Source organism: Mizuhopecten yessoensis, unplaced genomic scaffold (genome assembly GCF_002113885.1).
Source record: "Mizuhopecten yessoensis strain PY_sf001 unplaced genomic scaffold, ASM211388v2 scaffold10885, whole genome shotgun sequence".
Lineage (NCBI taxonomy): Eukaryota > Metazoa > Mollusca > Bivalvia > Pectinida > Pectinidae > Mizuhopecten > Mizuhopecten yessoensis.
In genome coordinates this window covers 631,035-646,955 of record NW_018408770.1, presented here as the reverse complement: position 1 = coordinate 646,955, position 15,921 = coordinate 631,035, and the positions used below count along the sequence as shown (strand labels likewise).

The following is a 15,921-nucleotide window of genomic DNA, read 5'->3' as shown; positions in this document are numbered from 1 at the left end:
GCATTAAAGAAATTAACATGTTCGAGATTTTACGAGAATCACGTTTAAAGCTTGGTAGCAACAAAATGGCGACGACTTTATCAACAACTGCAGCACAGCACGTCGCCAGTCTTTCGGTATGTTAGAAACATCATACGAACGATTCAATCGGTAGAATTCAACTGTATTAGCAAACAAACAAAAATGAGTGATTCGATGGTATATATTTCCTGGCAGTTGATTGGACACACATTAGTTTATGGACGTCGAAAGTGAAAGTTGATTTAATATGAAAAGGCAAAGCCTTAAAAGACGAAGCTTTTGTTGATCTATAATATTTACTGATTCAGAATGAGATAATACTGCTTTCAGAATGAGGTAAGATAAAATTTATTTAAAGTCGGCTAGTCGAGGGATAACAATAAAACTAGGTTTTTTTATGTATAGCATTTGAAGCTGTCAGTGTGTTACACGTTTGTATGGGGCGCCGTTTTGGTATTTATTCACAAAATGTGATATCATTAAGTAGATTTTATGATATCATTAAATCAGGCTATTTTATGATATCATGAATTCGAATTTTTGATATCATTAAATCGATTTTATGATATCATAAAATGGAATAAATAATATCATAAGATCGATTTAATGATATCACAAATTCGAATTCATAATATCATAAAAAAGCCTGATTTAATGATATCATAAAATAAGAAACTGTTAGCACGAAATAATGAGTTTTCCCCATCTCAGTTTTAGTCTATGGACAACAAAGATGTATATTTAAACGCTTGGTTTTGTTGCATTGTCTATCTTAAATGGTGTGCTGATCCACGCTGCCGAGACGAGAATAACTGAATAATGTAGAACGAATATATCGATAGATCATATCCCGTTTTGGTCTGAACAGATCTACGGTTCTCTGATATAAACGGCTAACGTTAGGCCTAAACTCATCTTCAATTTCATTGTCCAATGCTAAATAGAGCATTGGCCACCACTCCATCCATCTTCGTCAAATTGGTGCGAACGGCAGTCCAAACAGAATTACCATTCTTTAATTCCACATCCGCTTTCTGAGGGAGCGGAGCAGTCCTTAGAAAAATATATTTAATGATATCACAAATTCGAATTAACGATATCATTAAATCGCATTAAATCAAATTAATGATATCATAAATTTGAATATATGATATCATGAAATCGATTTTATGATATCACAAATTCTTTTAATGATATCATATACCTGTATTCAAATTTATGATATATATTCAAATTTATGATATCATATATTCAAATTTATGATATCATATATTCAAATTTATGATATCATATACCTGGTATTCAAATTTATGATATCATAAAAAAAGCCAAATTTAATGATATCATAAATTGGAAATTGTGATATCACAAAATAACTAATGATATCATCAAATCGATTTAATGATATCACATTTTGTGAATAAATACCAAAACGGCGCCTCATACGTTTGACCGTAAAAAAATAGCAATTCCCTTTACAGAAAGTTCGCATAACTAGAAGCGAGATCATGATTTTCTCCTGTTTAGTAATTTTAAATTAGCGTTTTCCTCGCCATTTTTCGTGTGAATGCCTAGTCAACTAAACTGCTAAGATCTTTTAAGTTGTAAATATTAGCTCAAAAACAAAAATATCAGGGGTGGCCGAACTTGCCCCAGTCTCCCGTATGTAGATTTTTTTCGCGCTATCCACTGCGCCACCTGACCCATCATAACGTATGTGATGGGTCGGATGGTGCAGTGGATAGACTTCTCGTCTTCACCAAGATGGCCGGATTCAATCCTGGTTACCTGCCCAACCACGCAGGTTTTCTCTGGATACTCCAGCTTCCTCCCACATTAAAAATTAAATCCTCTATGTGTTTCCGTCAGGTCACAAAAAGAATGATTGAAATAAGTGCATATTACATATTTGACTATAAGTTTATGAAAGTAAGTGTATAGAGATGTTAGTTAAAAAAATGAAATTATAAAAAGAAAACATTGTAATACTTTGATGTAACTAAAATTGTCGTTATATCGATATGTATTATATTGTCTGAATTCCTGTTCCATCCTGGAACACTGGATTGAATTTCAAGTTTTGTAACTGTCACTGAGGTTTGACAGGTAATGATGCCAAATAAAACTAGAAATTGTTGGCTAACAATTTGACGGGCTTTTCACTGTAAGGACTGATTTGGCCTTCTAATAATAAGCTGTGCAAGTCTACAGTAGCTGACTAAGTAGTGGGGCATTCCCAGAGTGCGAAATGATGTCAGAGAAAGAATGGATTAATGTAGGCATTCAATGGGCTTAGTTGTATACTACGAATGTAGTCTGTAAATGTTTTCATATAGTCCGTCCACTATGTACATCAGGACAATTAATTGAAACTATCTCTGTGTCTATATCGGTTGGGTTTGCCACGCCAAAGAAAGGCTGATGTTTACCCAATGCAATAGAGATGTAAACTGTCCATATTTTTAAGATTGGGAGTGCGTAGTAATCGATGTAGTATTACCAGCGTGTATTAGATGTCTTGTTATAAATCAAAGTACTGAGATCACTGAAAGCACTTCACAATCGCACAAAAATGAAAACGGTTTTCAACTTTCCCCCTTTGAAATTATATTTGGAGTAGGTCAAGGTCGTTCATTTGCACACACTTTAAAGCCCTTCATTCAAGCATGCTTCTTTGCCAAACATCGTTACCCTGGAGATATTGGTTATTCAGAAAAAGTGGTTTCAATATTTTTACACATATGACCTCTGTGACCTTGAAAGTCATTCAAGGTCAATCATTTTTTCAAACTTGATAGTCAATCACCTGACCATGTTATGTATCAAATAGTAGGACTCTAGACCTGCTAAAAATTTAGAAGAAGGTTTTTGAAGTCATTATCTTAAAATAGCACATATGAAGTTTGTGACCTTGATTGTGACCTTGATAGTTGATCAATGTCAACCATTTTTTCAAACCTGATACCCCGACATCTCAGAATCTTTAATATAAGAAGATTTTTTTTTAAGGTTGGTACCAAATATAGTGCCTTTTAACTTTGACCCCTGCCGGAAACCGGAAGTTGACATTTTTTGTAAAAACAATATGAAAGAAAAAATTTGCCCTTGACTATCTCTATATGATATCCAAAGATCAACCTCGTGCTAGATATCGTTAACGAAATATTATGGTATAGGCTGTTAACCAATCAGAGTTTGTGGCGGCCATCTTGGAATATTAATGGCTCCAAAAAGTAACATAAGTTCGTAAGGGCCCCTAGAGGAATACATTTACCAATTGTGGTTAATATTGCAATGGCAGAATTGGAGAAGAAGATCGCTGAAGTGTTAACATATTGTCAGCATTTTAAAAGATCAAAGGAAATATTCAAAATGGCGTACAACTTTAACGGTAAATGTAACAGAAAAACTAAAGACATCGAATTCATCGGAATGACATTATTTATCAATCTGTTAGAAAAAGTTAGATACGGAAATTATCTACAAATAATTTACTTTCACAAATTTTGTACAATCAACGGGTTTCGAGTTATAGTGGTTTTAAAGATTTTACCCTATGTCGTCATGGCGGCCATTTTGTTTTCTTGATGAAGTTGAAAATGTTACCAAATGTTAGAGGACGTCTGGGGAAATCTTTTCCATAACAACTAAACGAAATATTTGTCATATTGGAGTAAAACAAGATTTAAAATATTGCGATATTTTTAAAAGATCAAAGGAAATATTTCAAAATGGCATACAACCTTAACGGAAAATGTTACAGAAAAACTTTAGACATCAACTTCATCGGAATGACATCCTCCATCGATCTGTAGAAAACAATGAAAAATGAATGTTTTTTAAAAATTGTGACCTTTGACCCAACAGCGAGCTTTTTTATTTGACCTTAAAATGAAATAACACGACGAAATAAAAGTTAGCCCCTAAGTTTATCTACATATAATATAATTGCGTCAATTCTGTAAATTAAACCGTTTTTGAGAAATGGCCATTTTAAGATTTTGAGGTACATATGTATGACGTCATGGCGGCCATATTGGATTTTTGACCCACTTGAAAATGTTGCAATAACACCTTCATTCCATGTCCTATATTGTACAATATAGACTGTGATCATATCTGCTACCGTTTAGGAGATTACGAACCCACTTTTTTTATTTTTTGTGTCTGTGGCAAGAACTGAAATTAAAAAGTCATGAAGCACCGACAAAAAGATAAATGCAACGGCTATCAGTTCCAAGATTTTCTGGTTATTTTTCATCCTTCCGGAAATAACCAATGAAGGCCGATGGAGTGTGACGTGCTTGTGACATCATAGTATGATAATCTCTGAACGACGTTTCATGTCTGCTAGTATCAAAATTTATGCGATAGATTTTTTTCACTCAGAATGTATATTAGTTTTTACCTAAATAAATAAGTAATAAAACATGGGTATTGTTTTCACTATATGAAGATGTCCATGTATGGGTTGAAACACAATTGTCTTTGCTTCAAGGTTACACTTTGACTTCCTGTTTCCCCACTGGACGTCTACTTCCGGTTGAAAAAACCCATAAAGACAAGGTGTAGAAAGGGGAAGCAACTCTGTTTATGCATGCATGTGTTACCATTGAAGAGCTTCGCTTGGGCGCTTTTAAGCCATTTCTTCTCTATCTTTCTATCTCTTTTTCTTTCCTTCTCGTCTTAGCGTTAGCATCCTCTCACTGTCACCTTGACATAATCTTCAACTTGATGATGGTGGTCAATATTTTGTAGATGTAAATGTAGAGCTACCCGTACAGAAATAAAAAGATAGAGTTTGCAGCAAACAAATCAATTTGCCAGAAAAGGTTGCCAAAAGGTTGCAGCTGTTTGCTACGCTCTTATTATCATGCCAGATGGACCCATGCATGTATACTGCGTCTGTAAATCAATGGTACAATTAACAAGAGACAATGACCAATTTAAAAGCAATAAATTAATCCCAATAACAAAATATAATTTTTCGATAACTGGAAATGCAATATGTGATAATATTTCATGTCAAAAAATTTAGATGCAGTTTGGATTTCTATTTTTATATACATGTTCTAATACATAAATATAGATCTACATTAATACATGGTATTGCCATTTTAAGTAGAAAATCTTTATTCTTGTTGAGCATAAAAAGTTGTTTAGTTCAATGGATATTTTATACACTTTTCCAAGTGAAGTTATACTTGTATATATTTATCCAGTATTAATTGTATTAAAATTGTGTGCAAATATATTCTATGTGAAATTATCAAATTATTATTGTGATATGCAGTTAAAAGCAGGATCTTAGATAATAACTTTGTCTCACATCGAACCACTGAGCTTTAGGCATCTTCCACCAGAAATTGCTCCAATTCTCTCTATATTTAACCGATCTATTCACTCTGGCTCTGTTCCCAATGACTGGAGGTTAAATTAGCCCATGTTTCTCTTTTTTACAAAAAAGGATCTAAGATAAACCCTGAAACTATAGACCGGTTTCACTTACCTGTATATGTAGCAAGCTACTAGAGCATAATTATAGTGGTTAGCTATATATATAGTAACATCATGAACAACACAGACCAAAATAACATCATGACCCTGCTCCAGCATGGCTTCTGCAGGTTTCTGTCATGTGAAACCCAATTACGTGAATTTATTGATGATGTCACTAATAACATAGATATATGGAAGCAAACTGATGTCCACATAATGAACTTTTTGAAAGCTTTTGACAAGGTGAGTCATTCTCTCCTCTGTCATAAGCTAAGCTAGGTATTATTGAATCATTGAGAAGGTAAATACGGACTGGATTGAGAACTTCCTGAGTAATAGAAAACAGTCTGTGATTGTCGGGGGGAAAGATCTGTATACGTCGAAGTTAAGTCTGGAGTCCTTCAGGGCTCAGTTTTAGGTCCATCTCTCTTCCTATTCTAAATGAATGACATCCCTGTTGGTTTAAAATCCACTGTACGCCTTTTCGCAGATGACATCATTTTGTATCTATAGTTATTACATGCCCTTCTGATGCTCTTCGTCTTCAAGAAGACCTGGATGGGAAAAGTCTTTGGGAAATGTCATTCCACCCAAACAAATGTAACATACTCTCCATTAAAAACAACAAACAGGTCCAACATCATACTTACTTACTACACAAAATGGGGTTTCAATATGTAGACAAAGCTAAATACCTAAGTGTCACTATACAGTCGAACCTGAAATGGGAATCCCACATATCAAACATAAATGTGAAAAAGCCAATTCCACTCTGGGCTCTCCATAGGAAACTTAAGATCGCTTCAAGTTCTGTCAAGGAGCAGGCATATAAAACCCTAGGAAGACCATCTCTAGAATATGCCTGCTCAGTTAAGGACCCTAACAACAAGACAGACATAAACAAATAAAACAATATAACAAGAGTACCGCGGGGCGGAACAATATATGCCCGTCGAATGCCATATAGTGTTATATACTTTCTTACATTGAAAAAAGATCTGCATCATTCTAAGAGTGGTTAGCTGACATGCTATAAAAAATGTAGGAGAAAATCCCCGGACAGAAAAATCAAGTACTTTTGCAAAAATCGTCGAATCAAAATTCTTTTAAGGGAGACACAACTTCATATCATGATTATAATGTCTACCAAGTTTCAAAGAGATCCGTTGAAAAATGTAGGAGGAGATTGCCGGACAAATCAAACACTGAAATAAACAAAGGGCAATAACTTTTGCAAAAATTGTTGAATCAAATTTTTTTTCAAGAAAATACAACATATCATGATTTTTTAGCCTACTAAGTTTCAAAGAAATCCATCAAAATGTAGGAGGGGATCTCCGGACAAAAAATCAAATACTGAAATGAACAAAGGGCAATAACTTTTGGAAAAATTGTAGAATCAAAATTCTTTTAAGGGAGACACAACTTCATATCATGATTATAATGTATACCAAGTTTCGAAGAGATCGTTAAGAAAAATCTATACCATAATACTTCCGTCAAATTTGACGGGCATATAAAAATGGTACAAAGAAGAGCAACCAACAAACACAGAAACACCTCCAGTGTTAGTGACATGATAGAACACCTAAACTGGCATTCCCTTGAACATAGAAGGAAAGTTATTATATGTGGCTAAACACTACACAAAATAACATACAATAAAGTCAACATCAGAAAACATCTCCTTGTCCCTCAAACCCGCATTACAAGACATGCACACCAAAATACATATCAAACTCTCTCCACCCCACCTTACAAGACATGCACACCAAAATACATATCAAACTCTCTAATGTAGAACACAGGCATGTAAATACTCCTTCGTTCCAAGAACCATCATTGACTGGAACTCCTTGTCACCTAACATAGCATCAATTTCCTGGACTTAAGCTTTCAAATCTGCAATTTGCCCTCTCCACTAAGCCATTTCTTCTCTATCATTCTATCTCTCCCTCATTATTCTTTCCTTCTCATCTTAGCGTTAGCATCCTCTCACTGTCACCTTGACATAATCTTCAACTTGATGAAGGTGGTCAATATTTTGTAGATGTAAATGTAGAGCTAATGGAAATCAAGATTTAAATCCTCATCAGATAGGGAAAATTAAGACCCCTCTAGCCAAAGTGAAGTGACTTTTACATGTACAATATACACGTAACAGTTATGAAGCATTCCTGGGCAAAGAAAATTTAAAACATGTATCATATATTTCTTTCAGAAAGAACAAGGAAAGCAGTGTCTCCTGAAACATTTAGGATGGCAGCCTTTCAACCCAGAGCTGGCCATGCGCCAAGACATCCATTTGGATTTCCTACATGATTGCCTCATGTTTGCTGTTGAAAAGGGCTTCTCTTGGGACCAGGTGTGTGTTGCTGTGGAATTCTCCGAGCAACTCTTACAGGAATCAATAGGTACGCAACGATGGCTAAGTAGGTGTAATGACGCAGTACATGTATTAGAATTAGGTTTCTTGATCTGAATATATTAGGTGAGCTTCACAAGTCCACTTTCACGTTTTATAACAATATGTAAACCTTATAAAAATGTTATAAAAAAGCTTTGTAAAAAAGCCTTGTCAAAATTAGACATCATTTTCACAGTGTCATATAATCCTAAGCTATTTAAGATAAGTTGATGTTCTCTATCTGATTATTGGTAGGTTAATTGATGTTGCTGAACTGACGTATCTATATATGACCTAATTCACTTTCAAACTATGATTTTCTTGTGTTTTTATTACAAAAATTATACTTCCTTTGTTTCAGGTAAAAGTCTTCCAGATACTTTGGAATTATTCAAACAGAAATCAGAAGATTTGGGATTTGTTCTAGCTTCAAGAAATTACAAAGTTTATGCAGAGTATGTGTTTTTAACATTCATGAGGCATTACAGACTATTCCAATTTGTATTTACACATGATCGTGAAAGTGAGGTACCCAATGTCCAGTTAGAGATTCATACTCCCCCATCATCATGTTCAGAAGCCTTAAAGACAGCAAAAGAGAAACGCATCTGGGAATATAACCAGAAATATGAGGCAGTAGAACAGAAGGAGAGGGATTGTGCTGAACAGAGGGTCGCCAAACGAGAGAAACAAGCCGCAGAAGCCATTCAACAGAAGGAACAGATCATAAAGACAGTCACAGATACTCAGCAACAACAGCCGTTAAATAAAGAAGTAGGTGTAAATAGTGGGTTTGTTTATCGGGAGCTTTAACAGACTTGAGCAATAATTTATATCAAACTAAAACTGAACTGTTTTGTTCATTTGTTCGACATAAACACTGTATATTTCTATTTATAAAGGAATGATGGTGATAAATTATATTCAATTGTTATGATACTTAAAGTATTGTGTCTTTCATGAGAAATTTTGTTTTTAAATCAAAATTTTATTTTTTATAGAAAGTAGGGGAGATAATTCGAGAGGTGTTACAAGCACACACCAGTGCTATGGTGGAAAAGATTAAAGGCAACGTTACAGACATGAAGGAGAGTCTGGAGCTTAAACTGGAGAAGACAAGCATCCCTCGCCCCCCTAACATGGGTAAGTTTGGAAATTCCAGCCTTTGCAGAAACAAATGCATAAAAGAAATATTTCTGTTTAGTACAGATTTCCTCTAAAAAATATCCATTTTGTCTCTCTAATTTTTAATGTACATTTATCCATATTTACTGTCTTCTAGTTTCCAACCTCAAACATGCATACATTAAAGGTATAGAACTCTGTATAATCTTTTGAAATGTTTTATGGCTGTTTAACCCTTTCACCCCTATGTAACTTTAGTAGGCTCTACCATACATTGATATGGATGAGTCCATTATGGTCTACAGTGGTGAAAGGGTTAAGTCATAGAGAACCAATCAGTTTCTATTTTAATTCCCAACTAACTACTGTATTGCCTTGACAGATAATTCCTTCCTTTCATTTCCAAAGTATATCTGAAAAGCCAACCTTTTATTTTGATCCATAACAATTTCATCGTCAAAATTTCTCAAAATGTCCCTGAATGTCCTTATCAGGTAAAAGCAACTAATTATCAGGAAAACTATGTTAAAATGACATCAGCAATAATATAAAAGGGACCCATTGACCCTGTATTGCTCACCTGGATATTTAATCTTTAGGCAATCATTGCAAAATATTCGTTCATAGCAATATTGCAAATACTTCCCCTTTTCCCCCCTTTTTTTGGCTTTGCCTTTCAATACCCAGGGTGACAACATTTCTTCATCATACAACAGTTGATTCCCTGTTCCCAAGGATGTTTCAAGTAAATTTGATTGCTTCAATTTTCCTATTGTTTCCCATGGCCCATGGAAAGTTCCATGGAACAATAATGCTTCATAAGAAATTTGGTTGTGATCTGTGGTCATTGGTTGGGGATTTTTATCTTTCCATGTTATGATCCTAAGACCAGACTCTGATACTCATATTGAAAACATGTTTGTTTGTTTTTTCATGCTTACCAAGAACATAGCTATAGTTCTGGAGATCCTAACTGTTTTTGCCAAATTATGACCAAAGGAAAACAGGTCCCCAGGGGTGGACCAGACCCTAGTTCCAATCCTGATAGCATGGACAAATGGTTGTGTTTGTCTCTTCCTGAATATATCATGGGCCTGGTCTCTCAACTGTTTCCATGTCATAATCCAGGGACTGAGTCCCAAGGGGCACAGGTGGGATCCAGGGCAAATCCTGTTGGTCTGATTGTGTTCATCTGTCTTTATGCTAAGCAAACAGTTACTTTTGTATCGTGCCCTTCAGCTCCCTAGCATGTCAGTCCTCCAGATTGTACATTTTGAATCATCACCACTTGAGAACTTTTTTTTAACCAAATTTGATTGATATCCATCATACAGTTCGACAATGTGGCTTAAAGCAAAGAAGCTACATTACCCAATTAAGACCCATTCCCTCAGCTCTTCCATTTATATAGTTTTGAATCCTCAACATCTAAGAATGTTTCCTGTCAAATTTTCAATGAAGAAGAAGTTGTTTAAAGAAATTGTTGATGGATGTAGACATATGCTAAAGTACAGTATACATGCATCTTGGTTCTAATTTAGACCAGGTAAGGTAAAATTCAAACAAATACTATGTGTGTAAGAAACAGAAGAGAACTAATCAGACAGCTTTATAGGGAGAGCATCCATTTAAATTTCACTAGAGTCCCAGGTACAAATTCTGATTAGCCACTTTGTTTTATTGTTCCTTTCCTGTCAAGCAATTTATTGATGATTTTGTACAGATTATAGAAAAGGGTCATTTAGGGGACAATATAAATAATTTAATAAAAATATAATCCATCAAAATGACTATCATAATGATATAATGTTTGGTGATAATGATTTGCTTTAAGACCCACTTGTAGATGATGAGAACATGTAAGTATCCGAGCAACCTCACAACCATTTATACAAAACATGTGGCTGTTTTATTTTGCTACAATAGAAGCCAATGCACTTGTTTGTTTCTGGGTCAATGTTGGCCAGGGCTGTCATTTACAACCATACACATGTTAAACAGCTTATTGTTTGTGTAATTAAGTCCTTACAAATGTCTAACAAACTGTTGGGGATATATTGTATAAATTCATATTCTGTATGTTTTTATAAATATGTATATAAACATATCTATTTCTAACTGGTACATTTTCAGGTTAACAATATTGATATTCCAGGAAAGTATGTTTAAGAGTGATTAACAGTTTGTGTCGTTAGTCTGAACTCACATCAGGGGTCTAGGACATTTAAATACAGAGCCTGATGATAATAAACATCAATAGTCAAAGTACAATACCAGAGTTCAGAGCATAAGAGCAGAACATCTGTTGACTGAAACCCTAATCAAATTTTGTCTGGGAAATTCACAAAATTGTTCTTACAAAATAACATAAAATCTACAAATTACATTAAGAATAAAATTGTGAATGGCTTTAGAGCAAGTGCTTTGTGGTAAAAACAAGTAAGTATTGACAAATCTATAAATCAGATGTTATTAGCTTGAAAGCCAGAAATGAAGGTTATATATTATTAATTCTGCCTACAGGGCAACAGTTACAAAATGAACAGATCTTGTGATTTGAAAAGCATTGTATATTTAAAGTATAAGTCTTTTTTAAGTCTTTATATTTTAAATTTTGGGAAGTCCTGTCTTTGTCATTTTTATGCAGTATAGGCTTGCATTGATTTAGGGTATAACAGCATGTTTTACATTAATGTAGTGTATAACAAAGATTGGTCTTTCAATCAGGTTGTCAGAAATCCATCAAATTCCAGTCTTAATAAGTCAATTAGAAAAAAGTTATGGCCTGAAAATGTTAATATGGATAAGTTGGTGTTTTGGTGTGAAGTTTGACAGCTTATTTACTGAATTTGTTTGCCATGTGATATGCAGTGATTTTTTGATTTTTTTTTAATCAACAATTGATGAATACAAATAGCATAATATTGATGTGCAGACTTCCTGATAAGTGAAAAATTCACATATACAATGGGGGATCGATTCATCCAACAACAGGACTCCAGGTCGCTATAATACTTGTATAATGCATGTCAGTCAGAGAAATACTGTAATAATATATACATGCCATCAATATGTAGGTTAATAAATTATTGCATGAACTATTATGTTACACAACATTTCATTGCAAAGCATGTCTAATTAAAGTCACCCCATTAATGATTTTAATTTATTTTTGTTGTGCAGCTTTTTATTTAGACAAGTGTCAGACATGCTATAGTTAGGGGGAGAAACCTCTTCTAAATTTTATAACAGATAGACAGAAACATCCTTTATTTTACTCAATCTATTAAATTGTTTTCGTCAAGTGAATCCAGACACTCAAATTTGTAATGTTACCAGAAACCTGTTTCACTGAACATTTTAGACCAATAACTGGTACAATATATTGCCTGTAGCCACAGGTTTGATATCGAACAGCTTAGTCGTGGTTAACTAATTATGACCCTGTGTTTTACTGGTTACAAGCCCAGACCGGGTATCATGGTCCTCAATATTGGACAAAGCTGAACTTTCAGAGATTAAAACTAACTGATATGATACTAGGATGAATATGATATAAACAGCAATCCAGGTTCCTGTGAGACAAACAGCTGTTGTATAGAGACGACTTGTACTTACCTCCTCTAGTTATGATGCTCCAGAACAGAGTACGCATGGGCACCTTCAGCAGTTGTCCACCAACCACAGGGGCCTCACTATCCCTTGTTCCCCAGAAGTCATGCACCAATTTTAGATGCTGATAAAATGCTACTTTACACATTAAACCAGTGTATGTAACAATTATCTCCCTTGGAATGTTAAGAGGGAGATAACTGTGCTGTAAAATCTCGTTTATTCAAAACGGCATCTGTCAAATTATGTTGAAAGTATTTAAAAGAATACAGTATATATAAGACCATTCTTGCATTTCCTTTTTTTCACATTCAAAAAAGACTGAAACTAATCATCAAAGACCGAGTTACTATTTGTAACCACTGGGTTTTTTTTCTGGCCCAGTTTATTAGATATCTTTGCTTTCATGTTTACTCAATTTCTACAGGTGCAATATTTTCCTGTGAGAACCAGTCATTTGTCCATTTCATTCACTGCAATATTAGTATAGACATATATTTGGTATCTATTTTACAGGCCAGCCTCCGAGATTCAACACGAAGCCGAAGACACCAACAGTGACTCCAGTGAGGAAACCTAAAAGTCCTAAGGAAGACGGCAAGAAGTCAACAGGGTCAAGTAGGAGCCGGAGTAGCGCCTCCAAGTCCTGATGGATCAGACACTGTCTTCCTCCAACAGACAAAATACTTGTTGTGTGGTCTAAACTTTCTGTGATAAACATTGCAATACGGACTTCATTATTTTGTAAAAAAAACACCTGTATGAGAAAATTTGATTGGTTGAGTTTAATAATATTTCAGTTATTGAAACATTTTCTTGTTACTTGTTTTCAAAATTGTCATTGTTTTTAAAGGCTTGTGCTTTAAAGGACCAATCACATATTAATTTCAGGTTCTGGCAAGCTGGATTGAATTTCAAAAGGAATGTTCCCCAAAGGTTGTTTTGACTACTAATTTCAATTAAGTGATTCAACCTCACTGGAGACGATCCTTTCTATGAGCTCTTTAATTCTCATCAATTTGTTCAGCATGTCTCTGAGGGCAATAGTCTAAAATATCTTTGACTAGAGATGTTCCTTGTTTTGCTGCAATACAGATACAATGTTGCTGTGATGTGTTTATACTGGTAATATATTTATTTTTATGAAATTGTTAGCAATGCATCTTAAACACATCAATATTTAAAGTAGAGTTGGAAGTGAAATTGATGTGGTTTTAAAATATTTTGCAATTCTTCAATAAGTACAAACTGAAAGTATAAATATTACAGTTAACCTGACAAAGCTAACTGGAAATCTACACAAGGTTTCACATTTACTTGATTATGAATAAGGACAATTACTGTAGAGAGCGTTTTAAAACATTCGTGTTTTCTGAAATTCAAGAAAAAATTATGACTGTTTTTTATGGAAGAGTGATAATGGATGTGATCTGAGGTAAAGTGTGGTGAGATTTCAAACGTGACAGTAAACATACTGTTACACATTGTTAAACAATTTAACATTCTGGTACACATTGTAAAACTACTTTATGTGATAACTTTATGTGTTTCTGATATTATATAGTAACAGTTGTAAAGTTGTGTTAAAATTAAAAAGATCTATTTATTTCCTATAACTGAAATAGATCTACCACTTTGTATACATACACCTACTGCTGTTTTGTATGCACAAAATGAAATAGATCTCCTTCTTTGTGTGTACTGCAAATGAAATAAACCCTACTGTTTTAAGTGTATGTACTGCAAATGAAATAGACCTACTGTTTTGCATGTACTACTTAATAAAATAGATCTACCACATTGTCTTGTGTAATTGCATTGTCAGACAGGTATAAGTTATCTTCACAAAATACTCACACTTAATTATCTGGTTATAAAATATTACATCCATATAGTTTACAAGGAGGAATAGTCCAGCTGTATCCCACTGCAAATTGTCACAAGAGGCGACTAATGCGGGGCCCCTGCAGTACAGGACAGTTATCTAATGTGTCACAAAAGGCGACTAATGTGAGGGCCCTGCAGTACAAGACACTTATCTAATGTGTCACAAGAGGCGACTAATGTGGGGGCCCTGCAGTACAAGACAGTTATCTAATGCGTCACAAGAGGCAAATAATGTGGGGGCCCTGCAGTACAAGACAGTTATCTAATGTGTCACAAGAGGCGACTAATGTGGGGGCCCTGCAGTACAAGACAGTTATCTAATGTGTCACAAGAGGCAAATAATGTGGGGGCCCTGCAGTACAAGACAGTTATCTAATGTGTCACAAGAGGCAAATAATGTGGGGGCCCTGCAGTACAAGACAGTTATCTAATGTGTCACAAGAGGCAAATAATGTGGGGGCCCTGCAGTACAAGACAGTTATCTAATGTGTCACAAGAGGCAAATAATGTGGGGGCCCTGCAGTACAAGACAGTTATCTAATGTGTCACAAGAGGCAAATAATGTGGGGGCCCTGCAGTACAAGACAGTTATCTAATGTGTCACAAGAGGCAAATAATGTGGGGGCCCTGCAGTACAAGACAGTTATCTAATGTGTCACAAGAGGCAAATAATGTGGGGGCCCTGCAGTACAAGACAGTTATCTAATGTGTCACAAGAGGCAAATAATGTGGGGGCCCTGCAGTACAAGACAGTTATCTAATGTGTCACAAGAGGCAAATAATGTGGGGGCCCTGCAGTACAAGACAGTTATCTAATGTGTCACAAGAGGCAAATAATGTGGGGGCCCTGCAGTACAAGACAGTTATCTAATGTGTCACAAGAGGCAAATAATGTGGGGGCCCTGCAGTACAAGACAGTTATCTAATGTGTCACAAGAGGCAAATAATGTGGGGGCCCTGCAGTACAAGACAGTTATCTAATGTGTCACAAGAGGCAAATAATGTGGGGGCCCTGCAGTACAAGACAGTTATCTAATGTGTCACAAGAGGCAAATAATGTGGGGGCCCTGCAGTACAAGACAGTTATCTAATGTGTCACAAGAGGCAAATAATGTGGGGGCCCTGCAGTACAAGACAGTTATCTAATGTGTCACAAGAGGCAAATAATGTGGGGGCCCTGCAGTACAAGACAGTTATCTAATGTGTCACAAGAGGCAAATAATGTGGGGGCCCTGCAGTACAAGACAGTTATCTAATGTGTCACAAGAGGCAAATAATGTGGGGGCCCTGCAGTACAAGACAGTTATCTAATGTGTCACAAGAGGCAAATAATGTGGGGGCCCTGCAGTACAAGACAGTTATCTAATGTG

At 35.2% G+C, this 15,921-nt stretch overlaps 1 protein-coding gene across 3 annotated transcripts; it reads left to right on the top strand.

Moving 5' to 3' along the window:
• The first annotated feature begins 48 nt into the window (after nucleotides 1-48).
• On the top strand, nucleotides 49-14,465 carry LOC110463296 (uncharacterized protein C8orf74 homolog). Of its 3 annotated transcripts, none has more exons than XM_021517788.1 (6): nucleotides 49-116; nucleotides 7,742-7,934; nucleotides 8,289-8,701; nucleotides 8,929-9,070; nucleotides 11,186-11,211; nucleotides 13,181-13,255. In XM_021517788.1, exons 1-5 carry the CDS (start codon nucleotides 66-68, stop codon nucleotides 11,188-11,190), a joined length of 804 nt encoding a protein of 267 aa, XP_021373463.1. In that variant the 5' UTR covers nucleotides 49-65; the 3' UTR covers nucleotides 11,191-11,211; nucleotides 13,181-13,255. The 3 variants fall into 3 exon arrangements, with proteins under 3 accessions (XP_021373463.1, XP_021373464.1, XP_021373461.1); XM_021517789.1 differs by having other exon boundaries at nucleotides 11,186-11,207; nucleotides 13,181-13,239; XM_021517786.1 differs by lacking the exon at nucleotides 11,186-11,211 and having other exon boundaries at nucleotides 13,181-14,465.
• Nucleotides 14,466-15,921: the final 1,456 nt, after the last annotated feature.

What these genes read in the sequence shown, in the direction of transcription:
- LOC110463296 (XM_021517786.1), top strand. Translation starts at nt 66, where the DNA reads ATGGCGACGACTTTATCAACAACTGCAGCACAGCACGTCGCCAGTCTT. An exon ending in AGCACGTCGCCAGTCTTTCG is followed by an intron (nt 117 to 7,741) that starts GTATGTTAGAAA and finishes TATTTCTTTCAG; the next exon opens with AAAGAACAAGGAAAGCAGTG. An exon ending in CCCTCGCCCCCCTAACATGG is followed by an intron (nt 9,071 to 13,180) that starts GTAAGTTTGGAA and finishes TCTATTTTACAG; the next exon opens with GCCAGCCTCCGAGATTCAAC.